The sequence below is a fragment of the Citrus sinensis genome, chromosome 9, assembly GCF_022201045.2.
Source record: "Citrus sinensis cultivar Valencia sweet orange chromosome 9, DVS_A1.0, whole genome shotgun sequence".
Classification (NCBI taxonomy): domain Eukaryota; kingdom Viridiplantae; phylum Streptophyta; class Magnoliopsida; order Sapindales; family Rutaceae; genus Citrus; species Citrus sinensis.
The window spans coordinates 33246958-33261737 of record NC_068564.1 but is presented as its reverse complement, the minus strand read 5'-3'; the positions used below and the strand labels follow the sequence as shown (position 1 = coordinate 33261737).

Below are 14780 nucleotides of genomic sequence, written 5' to 3'. Positions count from 1 at the left end.
CTTACAATAACAATATGAGTTTATTTTACATTGTGATTATATTATACAGTTATTAATATTTTCACTTATAAGTTACTTTACTTATATTATTTTCATTCTTTTATAACTATTTTAATAATTTATATTTTGAATGTGACTTTGTAATGGATCAATATTAATGTAAGATATATTTTGAACTTTATTTTTATCTGAATTTTTTATTTTAATATGATTAATTTAAAATCGAAAATAAAAATAATGTATTAGACTATTAGTTATTCGGGGACCGGGGACCCTCGGGGATCCCCTGTTATTATTCGGGGAGGGGATGGGGATTCTCTCAAGTAATTCTGACGGGGACGGGGAGGGGACGGGGACATATGCAAAATATCGGGGATGGGTATGGGGAGATTGGTCCCCTCCCCTCCCCTCCCCATTGCCATCCCTAAACACAAACAGCAGTGTGAGAAAGAGAAAGCCGCTGTCCTGACAATCAAGCCCACATAATAACTTGGGCCCTTCTAAATTGCCAATTGAAGACCCAACAATACGAAAACCAAAGCCTGTTCCCAAAAGACCCCCCTCTTGCCCTCCAGTTTTACTTCTTAATTCGCGTGGTCGGAGAGAGAGCAACTCAAAAATCAAAATAGGTTGTAATAAGAAGTCAATGAAGTGCCTATGTTCACATTTTCTATAATTAGATTATTGCAATCCACTTGGATGTTATCAGAAGTGTTGGGGGACTTAACATAAGATTTCTAAGTATCTAACCCAAAAGACTAGTCTTTTAGGTGGAGTGACCTACCACCTTATAAACCCAAGCATCTCCCATTTACTAGCCAATGTGGGACACAATTCAACAATCCCCCCCTCGGACGAAACCACCGCCAGACTCCGGTTCTTTCATCCGACACACGTGAGTTGTTCCACCACCACATTCCGACTACTAGGGTCTAGCTCTGATACCACTTGTTGGGGGAACTTAAACATAAGATTTCTAGGTATCCAACCCAAAAAATTAGCTTTTTAGGTGGAGTGACCTATCACCTTATAAACCCAAGCATCTCCCCTTTATTAGCCAATGTGGGACACAATTCAACAAGAAGCAAATTGGAATATGTTATGTTGTTTCCTAGTACTACTACTTGCAAGCCATTTGTGGTGAAATTGACAAGTATTTTTAAGATTGCCCGATAAAACGATCTTGAATTTTTTTTTAATAATAAATAATGAAAAGAATGGGCAGTAGATGGCAACTTAACTAACCGGATTTGAATGGTGTTACGTGGTCACTGCCTACAAGCCCATATAAAGTAACACTTTTCACCCTATACCAGGAACTGGTGTCATCATTCATAAGGAAACTTCAAAATGAAGATTGCCATAACAGTATTGAGAGTAACAGTTGTTGAAAATGTAAACTTGACAACACTGCCCTCCAAACAGTTGTTCATATCCTGGTTCTTGATCAATCCGCTGCAATTTCAAGAAAATGTCAACGATTCAGTCAAAAGAAAGCATATGCATTGCATACTCGGCAGTAAACCAGTAGGACTCAGTAGAAAATAGTAAACCGAAATGAATGTTTTCTGGCTGTCTCCCCCTTGTTTCTACAGAAACAAGTGAAACGTGAGTAAAATTTGTATGGATTCTGTAGGAGAGATCATTTATGGTTAATTTACAACTGTTGTTGGATGGTCTAAGGAATTGCTTTATGTTAGGGTAACCAAAGAGCATCAACATCTCCATAAACGAAAACAACTCTCCGTGGACATGGAGCATTTATCGAAGACATAAGGAACTGGATTATGCTCCTAAGTAAAAGAAAGTGAATTTGGACTATCAATGTCAATTGCCTTCAAATTGGCACATTCAACAATCCATAACCTCTTAAGTCGATTTCTTGAAATCATAACCTTTTCAAGGCCAAGACAGGACGCAATGTACAGTTCCTCAAGCAAGGGAAACTTTGAAATAAATGCATGAAACTCTTGGTCCTTAACAATGTCACCTTTTGACAACACTTAAAAATGTCAACACCACCACCAAAGAAAGAATCAGAAGAATCCAAAGAATGGAACACTCAAAAATTACGTTGTTCGGTTCCAAATGAACCTACAGCCACGGCTGAATCCCCAGCAAGGGCTAAAGCTTTATTGATTAATGATGATTAAAAATAGAAGCTCAAGTGATACAGATTAAACCTCTGAACTTAGAGTTTTCTATCTGTCGCTCTTGAACATTCTAATCATACTCTCATATGCCTCACAAATCGGCGTATTGTTTCATTTTACATGTGCACCCCCGTAATAGAAATAAGCTGTTAACTTTTAACTGCTTAATCACTCGAGCCCCCCAAATGCCAAGTCAGCTAACCATCTCAGCAACCTCATAAGAGATTATAACTAACTGGCTTCACATAGTCAAATGTGGACACCAGCGATGTCAATCACACATGAACCCATTCTCCGATTCTGAAGCTCTAGGCTAAATTCTTGAAGACTTGGAACAGCAATTTTAATACTTTTAGGACCTTCTTCATCTTCTCTGGATAGATAAATGTACAAAACCTTGAGTTTGAGAGGTTTAGAGATCCAAAAACATTTTAGTTTCGACCTCTTAGACCAGCAAGGCTTGCGAATATCCTAAATTTCTGCATATGAAACATAAGCTTACAGTACTTAAGCATAGTTCCATGAACAAAGCATACAAAATCCAAAGTACGGTTATAAATTCCATTACGAGTTTGTAGATCTCTTCCTACAAAATAAGTTTGATCAAAATCCAAGGTGAGGAATGAGTCTCTCAAATGCTTCCATCTCTTGGACAAAACACTAGTTTTTGCCATCTCCTTTTGGGTCGAGGTATAATATAATGTGGTGGATTATAAAAGCGGGCAAGTCCGAGATTCGATCCATGTCATCAGTCTTGTCATTTATAATTATGTTCAAATCTGCAATTTACATACGTTTCCATTACTAATGCAATTAATAATTCATGCTTTTTTCATTAGGAGGAAGGTAAATAACTAAACACATAAAAAACATAAACAAGAACCCTAAAACATAGAAGCAAATGAAAACCAAAGAAAAAGAAATAAACAGAAACAAGTAGAGAAATAATTATGATAAACAAAGAACAAAAGGGAAGAAGAAAATACAAAAGCTGCTAATATTGCTCTTCACCGCTTAAATATGCTTATAACAACCATTATAAGTGTTTATCATTAGGGATATTATTAAATATATACAAGATGTTTCTTGATATATCATTTTACGATCTAGGTTTTCTGACAACTACTTTTTATTATTTATTGTTCATTTGTTATAATGTATCTCTAAATAAATAACTTTCATGCATATAGACCAAATGCAGTTGACTTAAATCTTCAACAAATTATGAACAAATCTTTAGGCCTATAAATATTGTTAACTAATTTACTGCTTGTAAACAAGCAAAATGGAGCGATAAACTAACACCGGAGATGGTTCTCCATTTATATTGCATACAGACAAGACCAGATAAGCAAAATCATAAGCTCAAATCCAACTTAGCAAAATCACAACCAACTACATTCATCTAACTCAGCTCCTTCGCTCCTCAACTCATCCAAAGTTCTCTCGCATTGGCAAAAGGTACGTGATATTATATATGCCATTCAAGAATGTATAAATTCCTTAGTCTCAAGTAGCTGATTTTTTTTTTTTCACATTTATGGAAATTTCGGCAGCATCTCCCCATAGTTCTTCCAAGTACGTACACAACATAGATATATGAATGTTTTATGTATTATTTCAAAATAACACACGACGCCCATTCATCTAGTATGTACTCATAGAACGTGAGGAGCAGCTGCAGAAAAATTCTTTATTACGTGGAGCAAAGCTTCATCTACTAGCCACTGTAGAAAATCATGCATTCCCACACTATGTAGATCGAGACAATTCAAAAATTATTAATAAATATACTAATCATTATCATTCTAAAATGACACTAATAAAACATGTATCTAGTAATAATTTTTTAGTGGGTCTAACCTTTCAATGCATGTATCGAAAAAAATTAAAATTAAAACCGACATAAAATTTGAATAACACAAAAAATTATAAATATCTTAGTTTTCTGAAAATTACTTTTTACCACCTAATATTTCAATTGTTATCTTTTACCACCAAATAAATATGATTCATGCATATAGATTGAATGCAGTTGGCTTAGATCTTTAACAAATCAGGTCAGCCATGAAAAATATCTCTATGTAATCCAAATATTGTTAACTAATTTACCGCAAGCAAACAAGGAATTGATACACTAACACCGGAGATAATCCTCTATTTAAATTGCATATAAACGAGAGCCTAGATAGGCAAAATCACAAGCTCAGAACCACCTCAGCGTAGCAAAATCATAAGCAGCTACATCCTTCCAACTGAGCTCCTTCACTCCCCTTCAACTTATCCAACATTCTCTTTACATTTACAAAAGGTAGGTGGTCCTATATATCGAATTCAGAATTGCATAAGTTCCAACCAACGCCACCGCTACCACCCTGCTTCTCGGGAAAATAAAGAAACCCTAAATGATATTTAAGAGTTTAAAAGGGTTAGTTTCACTTTCATGTATTTTTTTTTCTTTTTCAGATTTCGTTACAGTGATTTGTAACTCGGGCTTTTTCAAATTGCCAATTGAAAACCCAGCAATATGAAAAAATAAAATCTATTGCAACCCCATCTATTGTCCACTAATTCTCCAGTTTTCCTTAATTCACGTAGCTGGAGTAAGCAACTAAATGCTTGCCTATAATAATAAATAATTTTATACTAAAAAATAATAATTAATAATTAATCTCAAACCTCTTCTTGTCAAAACTTTATTCCTAATTAGGTCCCCCAAGGCGAGCGAGCGAAGTGACGTTTTTCTTTCTCTGTCAGGGAAAAAATTAAGGATTTATAGAATCGGATGCATAACAAGAAAACAAAGGATAGTAGTGGTGCCCGCGCCCCAACTACTGGAGCGGTCGATCTCTACAGCTTACCCGATCAAGTAGATCGCTCGTTATTCACTATTACTTAAGAGATAAACGAGCAACTCTTCGCCATCTTCGGGTATCACCCCTTCGACATATAAGCACATTTCTTTTTCTTTTTTTAATTAAAGAAATTACAAGAAAACAAATAAAAATTTGAAACACTTGTTATTGATCTTCTGGTGATAGGCAAGTGCATCAAAAAAAAAAAAAAATTATCAGTCATTTTTTTTTATATATATTTTAGTGACATCTTCACTTTAATTGATATTCCATATTTGTCATATAAACAAAGAAGTAAAACTTAAAAATGTCTGAAACATTTTTAGACTTGACATTTAACAAATAAACTTAACTTTTGGAAGAATCTATATTTTTACATCTGAATTTTAGACATATACCACTTAATAAAAAATAACTTGACTTTTATCCAAGTTGAAAAAAGTCTAATAGTTAGAAATCAACTATAAATTTTAAAAATACACCTCTATTTAATAGGTTTAATTCCAATCCAATAAAACTAATTTCTATTTTACTCTCTCCAACTGCCGTCTTGTGTAGATTTAATAATTGAATCAATTGATTTTATAAAATCTACATTTTTGGACTCCACTTTGTACTTATCTCGGGCTCTTTTGTTTATAGCAGTATAGCTACTATTTTGAATCAAACATTTTATGAAAATTAATACGTTAGGATGTAGCTGTTCTTTTTATTCCTTTGAATATTTTAACTTTTTACAATTAATAATACTTGTAAAATGCTATCTTACTTGAAATTGTTAATTGATTCTATATTAACTTGTGCGATTAAGCAATACACACACACACACACACAAACAATATAATTAACATTGCATTTTTTTTTAGCTGCAACATTGAAATGTTATAATTAGTAATAAAATGACTTTAATTTACTTACCATCTTTAACTTATCAAAATATATAATAATTCAATTTTTTTAACACTTATATTAATTCAATCATTAAAAAAGGAAAAAGAAACATGTCCTTTGGAAATTTATATTCAGACATATTTAGACTTCAAGCAAATTTAAATTTATTTAAATTTTAGATTAAAAAAAAAAAGCAAATGCCAACTTAATTAATTGTCATGGCATGCAAATTATGTTAATATCTTCCGTTGAAGGAAACATAACCTTAATTTTAATAGCCATGATATGATGTGCATACTAGAATCAGCATGAATAAGTGACACAAATGAAAGCTACACAGCCAATTCTGATGACTAAGGACAAACGTACATGAATGATCTACTAGTATTTGATTTCTGAGAATATAATATAATGCAGGCCAACTGCCGACTTTATTTAAATTAATCCACGTGAAGCTGTGTAGATCGTTGGGATCTTGCCAGACAGAAAAATTATTAAACAACACAAACATAAAAAGATTATTCGGAAGTAATTCTGAGGTGGATTACATGATCAGAGGATGAGAAACTCATTCCTTAGTTTTTAAACGGAAATTGATTCTCATAGATTATGAGATTTCGCATGGTGCAGTTCACTATTTTATGTAATATATCTGACTAGTTCTTATGAACACTGAAAACTGTGCTACTGCATTTTCTTAATTACATGGTAAATAACATTATTTTCATCAATTCGTGTGAGATACTTTCATTACCAAGAGTTCTTCATACTTAAAGAAACTTTAATGTATTGATTACAAAGTTTTGTTGAAGGCTTTAAGTTTCTAGATCTAATTTGTTGTCCATAAGTAAATCTTCCCAATGAGAAGATGACTGTCATAAAAAATCCTGATTAATTAAAAAAAATCCAAGATTTGTAAAGATCATGCTGGAGAAGTTGCTAGTGCCATTTGTGATTAATTTTTTAGATTATGTTAATTATATAATTAACAAATGAAAAGTAAGAAGACCGAGCGTGATTGTGATATTGGTAGGTTATGGTGATCGAAAAAGACCTCAAGACTATATAGATATATTCTGCAAGTGTGTTTCAGGTAGTTAAGTAGATGACTTGAGATGACAACATAAATTTTAAAGCACCATCAATAAAGTAATTTCTCTGAGATTGCCTAAATTATATATATTATGAGGTGCATATATTCTGTAATGAATATGATGTAGTTTTTCATTTTTTTTGTTGTTCTGCTGCTAGTTAATTGTTACCACTTACCAGTAGTTAATTCAATCCGTCATTTAAAAATAAAAAAAACAATTGTATGTATACACAAATCGACACACATTAGCTTTACTACTGAATATTAATTTTAAAAGTTTACTTGATATATGGTTCAAATTTTTAGATTAATCGATTTTATTAACATTGTTTAGTGCCAAACCCAATTCAAAATTAAGTGATTCAACCATCTGTTTTAGTTATTAACTTATGAGATTGAGTGTCGTCCATACGTCTATACAAAACTTCTTCTAACCTTAAGGGCATTATTCCCCCTTTTAAAAAAAAAAGATTTTTGACTAAAAATATTTAGCTGTTTTAATAATTTTTAAAATTCAAAGTATGGATTTGATTTTTTTCACAAGCATATCTAAGTGGATGAAATTGTTTATAATTTGTTTATGTCCACTGCCTATCCTTTAGTTGCCTATGACAATTTTACCTAATGCAACAAGTGCATCTAGCTGATTCTTTCTCCTCAATTATGAGATTAACTAGAGGTGATGCTCTTAAGTCCATTTTATTGTTAAATTTGGAGCGGGAGTAGGTGTATAATACCCCTACATGGCACTAGCAAATTCTCTTTCAATGTATGGTAGGCCAAAAGACACCCTTTTTGAGCAATTTCATTCAGAAATCACCCTTTTCTAGGCTTACCACATATATTTGACATAATTTTTTAAAGCCAAAAAAGCATTAGATCAATCCCTAAAACTGAACAAGATTGGACGAAATTAAGAATGAATCACAGCTAGCACACAAACTTGATTACGCATATCCCATTAAACCATTAAATATTGCACAAAAACAAAGGCTATCTTTGTTGATTAATTGGTTGTAATAAATAATATTAAAGATATGCAACTTTTGATTGTTAATAGATAATTATAAAAGAGAATGCCTGTGTTTATTCTCAGTGGATGTCATATTATTGAATTTTTTTTTTTACTTGTTTCATTCCTCTCAAAAGATAACATAATTAATTGTGAAAATAATGGCAAAACAATCATTTAAGATGTGATATTTTAAATTTTAAATTAAATTTAATACAAATCATTGAGACTAACAAAAAATAAAAATTGTAAGTGTTGTTTCGGTAATTGCATAGAACTAATCATTTTCATCTTCTCCTCTAATAAATATTGCTTATCTTAATTTAATTAATACTGGGATCTATTTATTTTAGGTATAAATATTACTTATTTAAAATCATCTAAAGAGGGATAGAATAGTAAATAAAAAAATGTTAATTTTATATGTTGGGTGCGTTTGAGATTGAGGTTGGACTAAATGTTTAGTAAACACTAGCTGCCGTAGCTTGGGAGATATGTTAATGTGTTTTTTCACTTGTATCATGAAATTTTTTTTATATTTTTAATAATTTTGTCAAAATTATTATTTAAAATTTATATTTACTACATAGTACTAACTTTTGTTTTATAATTATAGTTTTTTTTTTCAGAACAGCTGCACTTTAAAAATTATAGCATCTCAATCTCAAACACACCCGTTATCTCTTAATGGGAGGGATGAAACATGTAAATTGTAATTAAAAATATGATACAAATATAAGTGGTAAATATGACATTTATCATAACTAAAATATGCATTCTTCCTAATTATAATCCACTTTTATAATATGTAACATATCAAATTGTGTTCATCTCAGCTATGAAAGTTGCTTTAATATTTCAAGCAACTACTAAATACGATATTATGATTTAAGACTATAGCTACTAAAAAATTATTAACTACTAAATAAAAAGTGGGTTGATGTTTGATAACTATTCTTATAGGTAAATTAATCCAAGGTTTACCATAATCTAGCTAAGTTACAAATAAGCCGTTAATGAAAATGATATGAAATAATTAATTAATAAGCAACTTTGTAACTCGAACTGGTGCTAATTAATTATTATTGGTTCAATTAATTAAATTTATTTGATTGATTAAAAAAATTTGGGATTTGAACTTCTCTTAACATGGGTGGAGAAGATTTTAATTTTCAGTTATGTTATGCTTAAAAACTTTTATGAAATCAGCGCCACTCCAATGAATCAATGCAATTATTAATTATCAAGAATAAACAAAATTCTATTTCAACGTGGGAACTTATTTTTTGCTCATTGCAATATGATCTCAATAGAAAAGGTATTTGCCTTAACCCTTGAGAGCAGCTTCTTCGATCAAAGAGGAAGGACTAGACAGATACTGCTTGAGCCTGCCCATTTCGTGGGCAACATCAAGCATGCTTGGCCTAGTTGAAGGATTGTATTGAGTACACAAAAGGCCGAGTTCAATCAACTCCAAGACGACATCGCTCCATACCTTGTTATAATAAATTGGCATGTGCTGCGGTGCATATTTAGCAATTGCTTTTTCAACTATTGGGTCTAGCCTGTACGGGTAGTGGCGTTTCACCCATTCATGCAAGCTTGAACCGTCGTGAAATAGCACGTCCGTTGGGCGCCTTCCAGTCACGATTTCTAGTAAGAGGACGCCGAAACTGTAAACGTCTCCATGAGTCGATGCACGTTTACCCATTCCATATTCTGCATTTTATATGAAAATTCTCAGATAAATACATTTCATATTTTAATAAAATGTACGCATACTCAAAAAAAAAAAAAAAAAAAACTCAAAATTGACGTGTAAAGATCAAATCAATTTCTTTTATAATGTGTAAATACGAAAAGACTTACAATTTGGTAATTATTTAGGACCTGAAATATTAAACTTATATGATATATTACTTAAAATCTGAAACATTAAACTTATAATATGATCAAGATCAACAATGTAATAAAGAAGGGAAAAGGATCAGAGCTACGTACCAGGAGCAATGTAACCGACAGACCCACATAGCAAGCCATCTGTGGAGGTAAAGGACATTGAATCATTGGCACAATTAACACTCTTATCAATGCCTTTAACCAATTTTGCTATTCCAAAATCAGCTACCAAAGCTGTCAAGTCTTCATCAAGCAGAATATTACTTGGTTTAAGATCACAGTGCACAACTTTAATAGGAGAATGATGGTGCAAATAGGCCACTCCCTCAGCAACATCAGAGCAAATTTTCACAAGCTGAATCAAATCCAACCCATGACTCAGCCCATGGCTTGGGTACAAATGATTCTCTAAGCTTCCATTTGACATGAGTGGAAGAACCAGAGCCTTAAAATCTGGCTTGCTGCAAATTGTGATGATTCTGATCAAATTCCTGTGCCTGATTCTTTTCAGAATTTGGCATTCTCTCTTGAAACTTCCTGTAATTTCTCCAGTTGTCGTTAAGTCCAAAACTTTAACGGCAATTCTTGTGTTGTCTTGAAGGACTCCCTTGTACACATGGCCAAATCTTCCCGAACCAATTAAGCTTGAAGGGCAGAACCCTCCTGTAGCTTCAATGAGTTGTTTGTATGAAACTCTGGGGTTCTTGGCCTCTTCTTTTTCTTTTTCTTCATCTTCCAAATCAGCTCCATTCAATACTGACAAATCCTTCCCGAATTTTGATCTGAGTACTAAAAAGTTTCCGAATATGAACAGCAACGACATCGCAAACAGTGAGAGAAGGATTGATAAGATAACCAGATGATGAGTATGCTCCTTCTTGCATGTTTGCAAGCCTTTTATTGCCCCACAGAGTCCATCATTCCCCTGGAAAGAGGCTATGGTCAACGATGAGAAGGCCCCCTTTTTTGATATGTTCCCTGAGAACTTGTTGAAAGAGAAGTTGAGTTGCTTGAGAGTCGGTGATGCTTGAAAAGATGGTGGGATTACTCCAAACAATCTGTTTGATGAAACATCAAACTGTTTGAGGTAAGGCAACTGTCCTATAGAAACCGGCAGAAGGCCTTCTAATGAATTTCCAGAAAGATTGAGAGATTCCAGGGCAATGCAGCTTCCAAGCTGCGGAGGAATTGAGCCTGAAAGATTGTTGAAAGACAGATCAATTGCTAGCACCATGTCCATTTTGCTCAGCTCCAATGGCAAAGGACCATCCAAATGATTGCTAGACAAGTTCAAGTACAATTTCAGGCTTCTCAGTCCTGCAACGTCACTAGGAATGATCCCTGAAATTTTGTTGTGAGAGAGGTCTAGGATTTCCAAATTGACACATTTTCCTAAACTTGATGGTATTGTTCCCGAAAGGTGGTTTCCATAAAGCAAAAGTCTTCTAAGCTGGGAAAGGTTAGCAAAACTATCCGGTATGGAACCTGAAAGCTTGTTTTTGGACAAATCCAAAAGACCAAGATGAGGAATGTCACCAAAAGCTGAAGGAATTTCACCAGAGAGTGAATTATTTGACAAGTAAACCCTCTCCAGCTTGCTCATTAGACACAACTCATGTGGGATTGTTCCATTCAAGAGGTTACTAGACAAATTCAAAAGGGTGAGATTGACAAGATTAGAAATGTGAGGAGGGATTTTGCCATAGATAAGATTGCAATCGAGATGAATCTGTACAAGATTGGCAGAAAGATCACCAATAATAGAAGGTATCATTCCACCAAGATTGTTACCTGCTAATTCTAATTCTTGAAAATTAGAGGAATTAGCTAAAGAAGCAAAAAAAGGTTCAAGGTTAGTGTTACCATCGTGGCTGACAAAATCATTGTAGGACAAATAGAGGAATTGCAACTGAGGCATTTTGCTTATAATCTCTGAAGGCGGCTCCCCACTAAACATGTTGGACTCCAAATCAAGCCATTCGAGTTTCGAAGAGTTTGCAAGGGCTTGAGGAACTTGGCCTACTAATCTATTAGACCAAAGAAGAAGAAACCTCAAGTTTCTCAGCTCGCATTCATTCTTCAGAGGAATTTCGCCAGTTAGAGAGTTGTTTGAGAGGTCTATGTATTGCAAGGAAGTAGAAGAGTTGCTGCAAAAAATTGGTATAGGGATTTCTCCAACAAGCTTGTTGTTTCCCAAATCAAGATACTCTAGTTGATGAAGTGACCCCAATTGGGATGGAATTTTCCCTTGGAGAGAGTTCCAGGATAGGCTAAGTTGCTTAAGACGAATGAGGCTGCCAAGCTCAGCCGGGATGTGGCCTTGGAAGAAGTTTTTTGACAAATCAAGAACTATTAAAGAGGAAAGATTTGCAAGAGCAGGGGAAATAGTGCCATAGATAGACCTTGCACTGAGGTCTAACTCCACTACTTTGTTTCTAGAATTATTGCACTTCACCCCGGACCAGTTGCACACATGAACATCTGTTGAATTCCAGCTCTCAAGAGCATGTTCCGGGGCCGAAATGATACTCGACATGAATGTAACCAATGAAGCTCTGTCTCTAATGATTTGATCATCATCAGCATTGTCTTCTCCAGAAACAACAAAGAAGATGATGACCGAGCAAAGGAAGCAAAACAAGGAAAATTTACAAGACCCCATTTGTAAATTTTTTACCAACAGTTGCAAGCACTAAGTGCGAGTCATTTGTTTCTTAAGAAGATTATAACATGATGTTGGGATTAATATATCTAAATCTAATCAGCAAATTGCTCGTGTCATGGCTGTGCCTAACTGCCGTTTGCTTGTGATATTTGACTAAGAATCTAACCAATGGGAGTTGAACAAGTGTGATAGAGTGGCATGACGAGTAACCAAAAACGTTAGAAGCCGGTGAAGCCAGCAAGTTCCATAGTATTAGTGGCGTACATGTCAGCCAAAACTCAAGGCCTAACACTTACTTTTTGGTGGTTGTTGTTTTGATGTGTGATTGCTTGTGAATTTGAGGTGATGAATTAGTGGATGCTGCCTTGTTAAGGATAATCTAGGTTAATAGGCATGCTTAGGCAGATGATTTGGCAACTGGGTGCTTGGATTTTGGTACACTTGTCGGCTACAGTTATGCGTTTTTGAGCACAAACTAAAATTATGTCATTTTCTTGGTAAAGAGAGCGGTATGAACTTAACTTCATTGGGTATTGTAGCAGCTTTGCCAGTAATTAACTAGAGTTTGATAGCTTAACGTAGGTGAATTATTTTTCTACTAATAGTACTTCAACTCATTATTTTTCACTTCAGTTTGCTAAATTTATGGTAGAAACCCAAACATTAAAAGGCAAAAACCATACAACTATATATCATTTCTGATGAATGGCATTAAAATCTTGATCAGCCTTAAGAAATTATAAAAAATTCTTCAATAGGGGAATTAGGCTTAGGAAGGTGAGATCTTTTTTACTTCTAATTTGTTACTTTTTTTTTTTCCCCAAAGATAAGCTTAGCCTTACAAACTTAATCATTTATATGGTTTGACATAAATCCTTCCTTTGGTCAATATCATGACAAGAAATATCTCATAAATAGTGCAAATCAACAAGAGGAATAAAGATATGTTAAAAACTAAATCACTTTTCATGTACTCCCAACAATACTAATTTCACATGAGTAAGGGATCATAATCTATTCTTCGTAAAATACTATTATGTATTTTGATTCGTTATCTTACTTTTATATTAATTAAGCCTATTTTGAAAGCCAGGGCTCCTTATGCCCTCTAGTACTTTCTGATTGAGCTCTACTGTCTTTTATTTATAAAATAGTTTTCGTACCATTAGTTAAGGTTAAAGTGTAAGACCCTGGGACTATCTAGAAAGCATGCCTTGGTGATGATTTCTTGGCCGGACCAAGCGATAAATGTTCGACAGGCTTGATAAATATGCAGAATTTTTTATATTAAATTAAAAAAATGCGCATGCAGCTCTCCAGAGCCGACAAATTAGGCAATTACTTAAAACTCTATTTTTTAAGAAGATCTTAAATTTATTAAAAAAAACTTTTAATTTATTAAAAAACTAACTACCCAAATAAATAGTATGAAATTTTAAAGATTTTATTACTGAACGCTCCATAAATTCTTATAATTAAAACTTATACATATGCTAAAAGTGAATAATAATATGTAAGCTCAACGAATACTAACACATATATTAAATAAAATATTTAAGTTAGAATCATAAAAATTTTCATTAGGATTATAAATATTTTACTTAAATAATATAATATAATAATTAGACATCATCGTGCCATCATTTAAATAATTTGTTTTTTAATGGTATCGTTCATATTTTTTTTTCAAATTTAATTAATTTTGTTTTGATGTAACATATGATTAAAATATACTTGACCCGCCCATGCAGCTATCGAAATAGACCTTATTGATAAAATGGGAAAGTGCATGTACAATAGGAATTAGGAACGTTTGCCTGCTAATCCATGATTACATAATTGATGACTATTCTAATGTGTATAATATGCTTGCAAGCCTAAAATATTTATTAACTGGATCCGGGATCTCGTACAAGCTAAGTGCATGATGATAAATGAATCTACTAATAAAATATATTGGACGGTTGAAAGGTGGCAAAAAAAGATGATATGGTGCGTGCATTCAGCATTATCTTTCAAGCCAGACTCAAAAAGATGAGATTTTGATGGTCACTCATTGCAAGATCTTTTTTTTGTAACACAATGTGTCGTGCTGCTTGTTAAAAGTTAAAACCAGTCAAGTTTTAATATAAACGCATTATACATACGTGCATGGTTAGATATGATTAGCTTCCAATCCTTGTTCTTGAAAATGTCGGGTATTCCATCATTA

General features: G+C 33.3%; 1 protein-coding gene across 1 annotated transcript; it reads right to left on the bottom strand.

The window, feature by feature from the left end:
* Window positions 1–9249: 9249 nt before the first annotated feature.
* Window positions 9250–12594, bottom strand: LOC102625528 (putative leucine-rich repeat receptor-like serine/threonine-protein kinase At2g24130). The gene is made up of 2 exons (XM_006474548.3): window positions 10006–12594; window positions 9250–9723 (listed from the first exon to the last, which is right to left on the bottom strand). The coding sequence occupies exons 1-2, from the start codon at window positions 12563–12565 to the stop codon at window positions 9332–9334; spliced, it is 2952 nt and encodes a 983-aa protein (XP_006474611.2). The 5' UTR covers window positions 12566–12594; the 3' UTR covers window positions 9250–9331.
* Between the last annotated feature and the right edge of the window lie 2186 nt (window positions 12595–14780).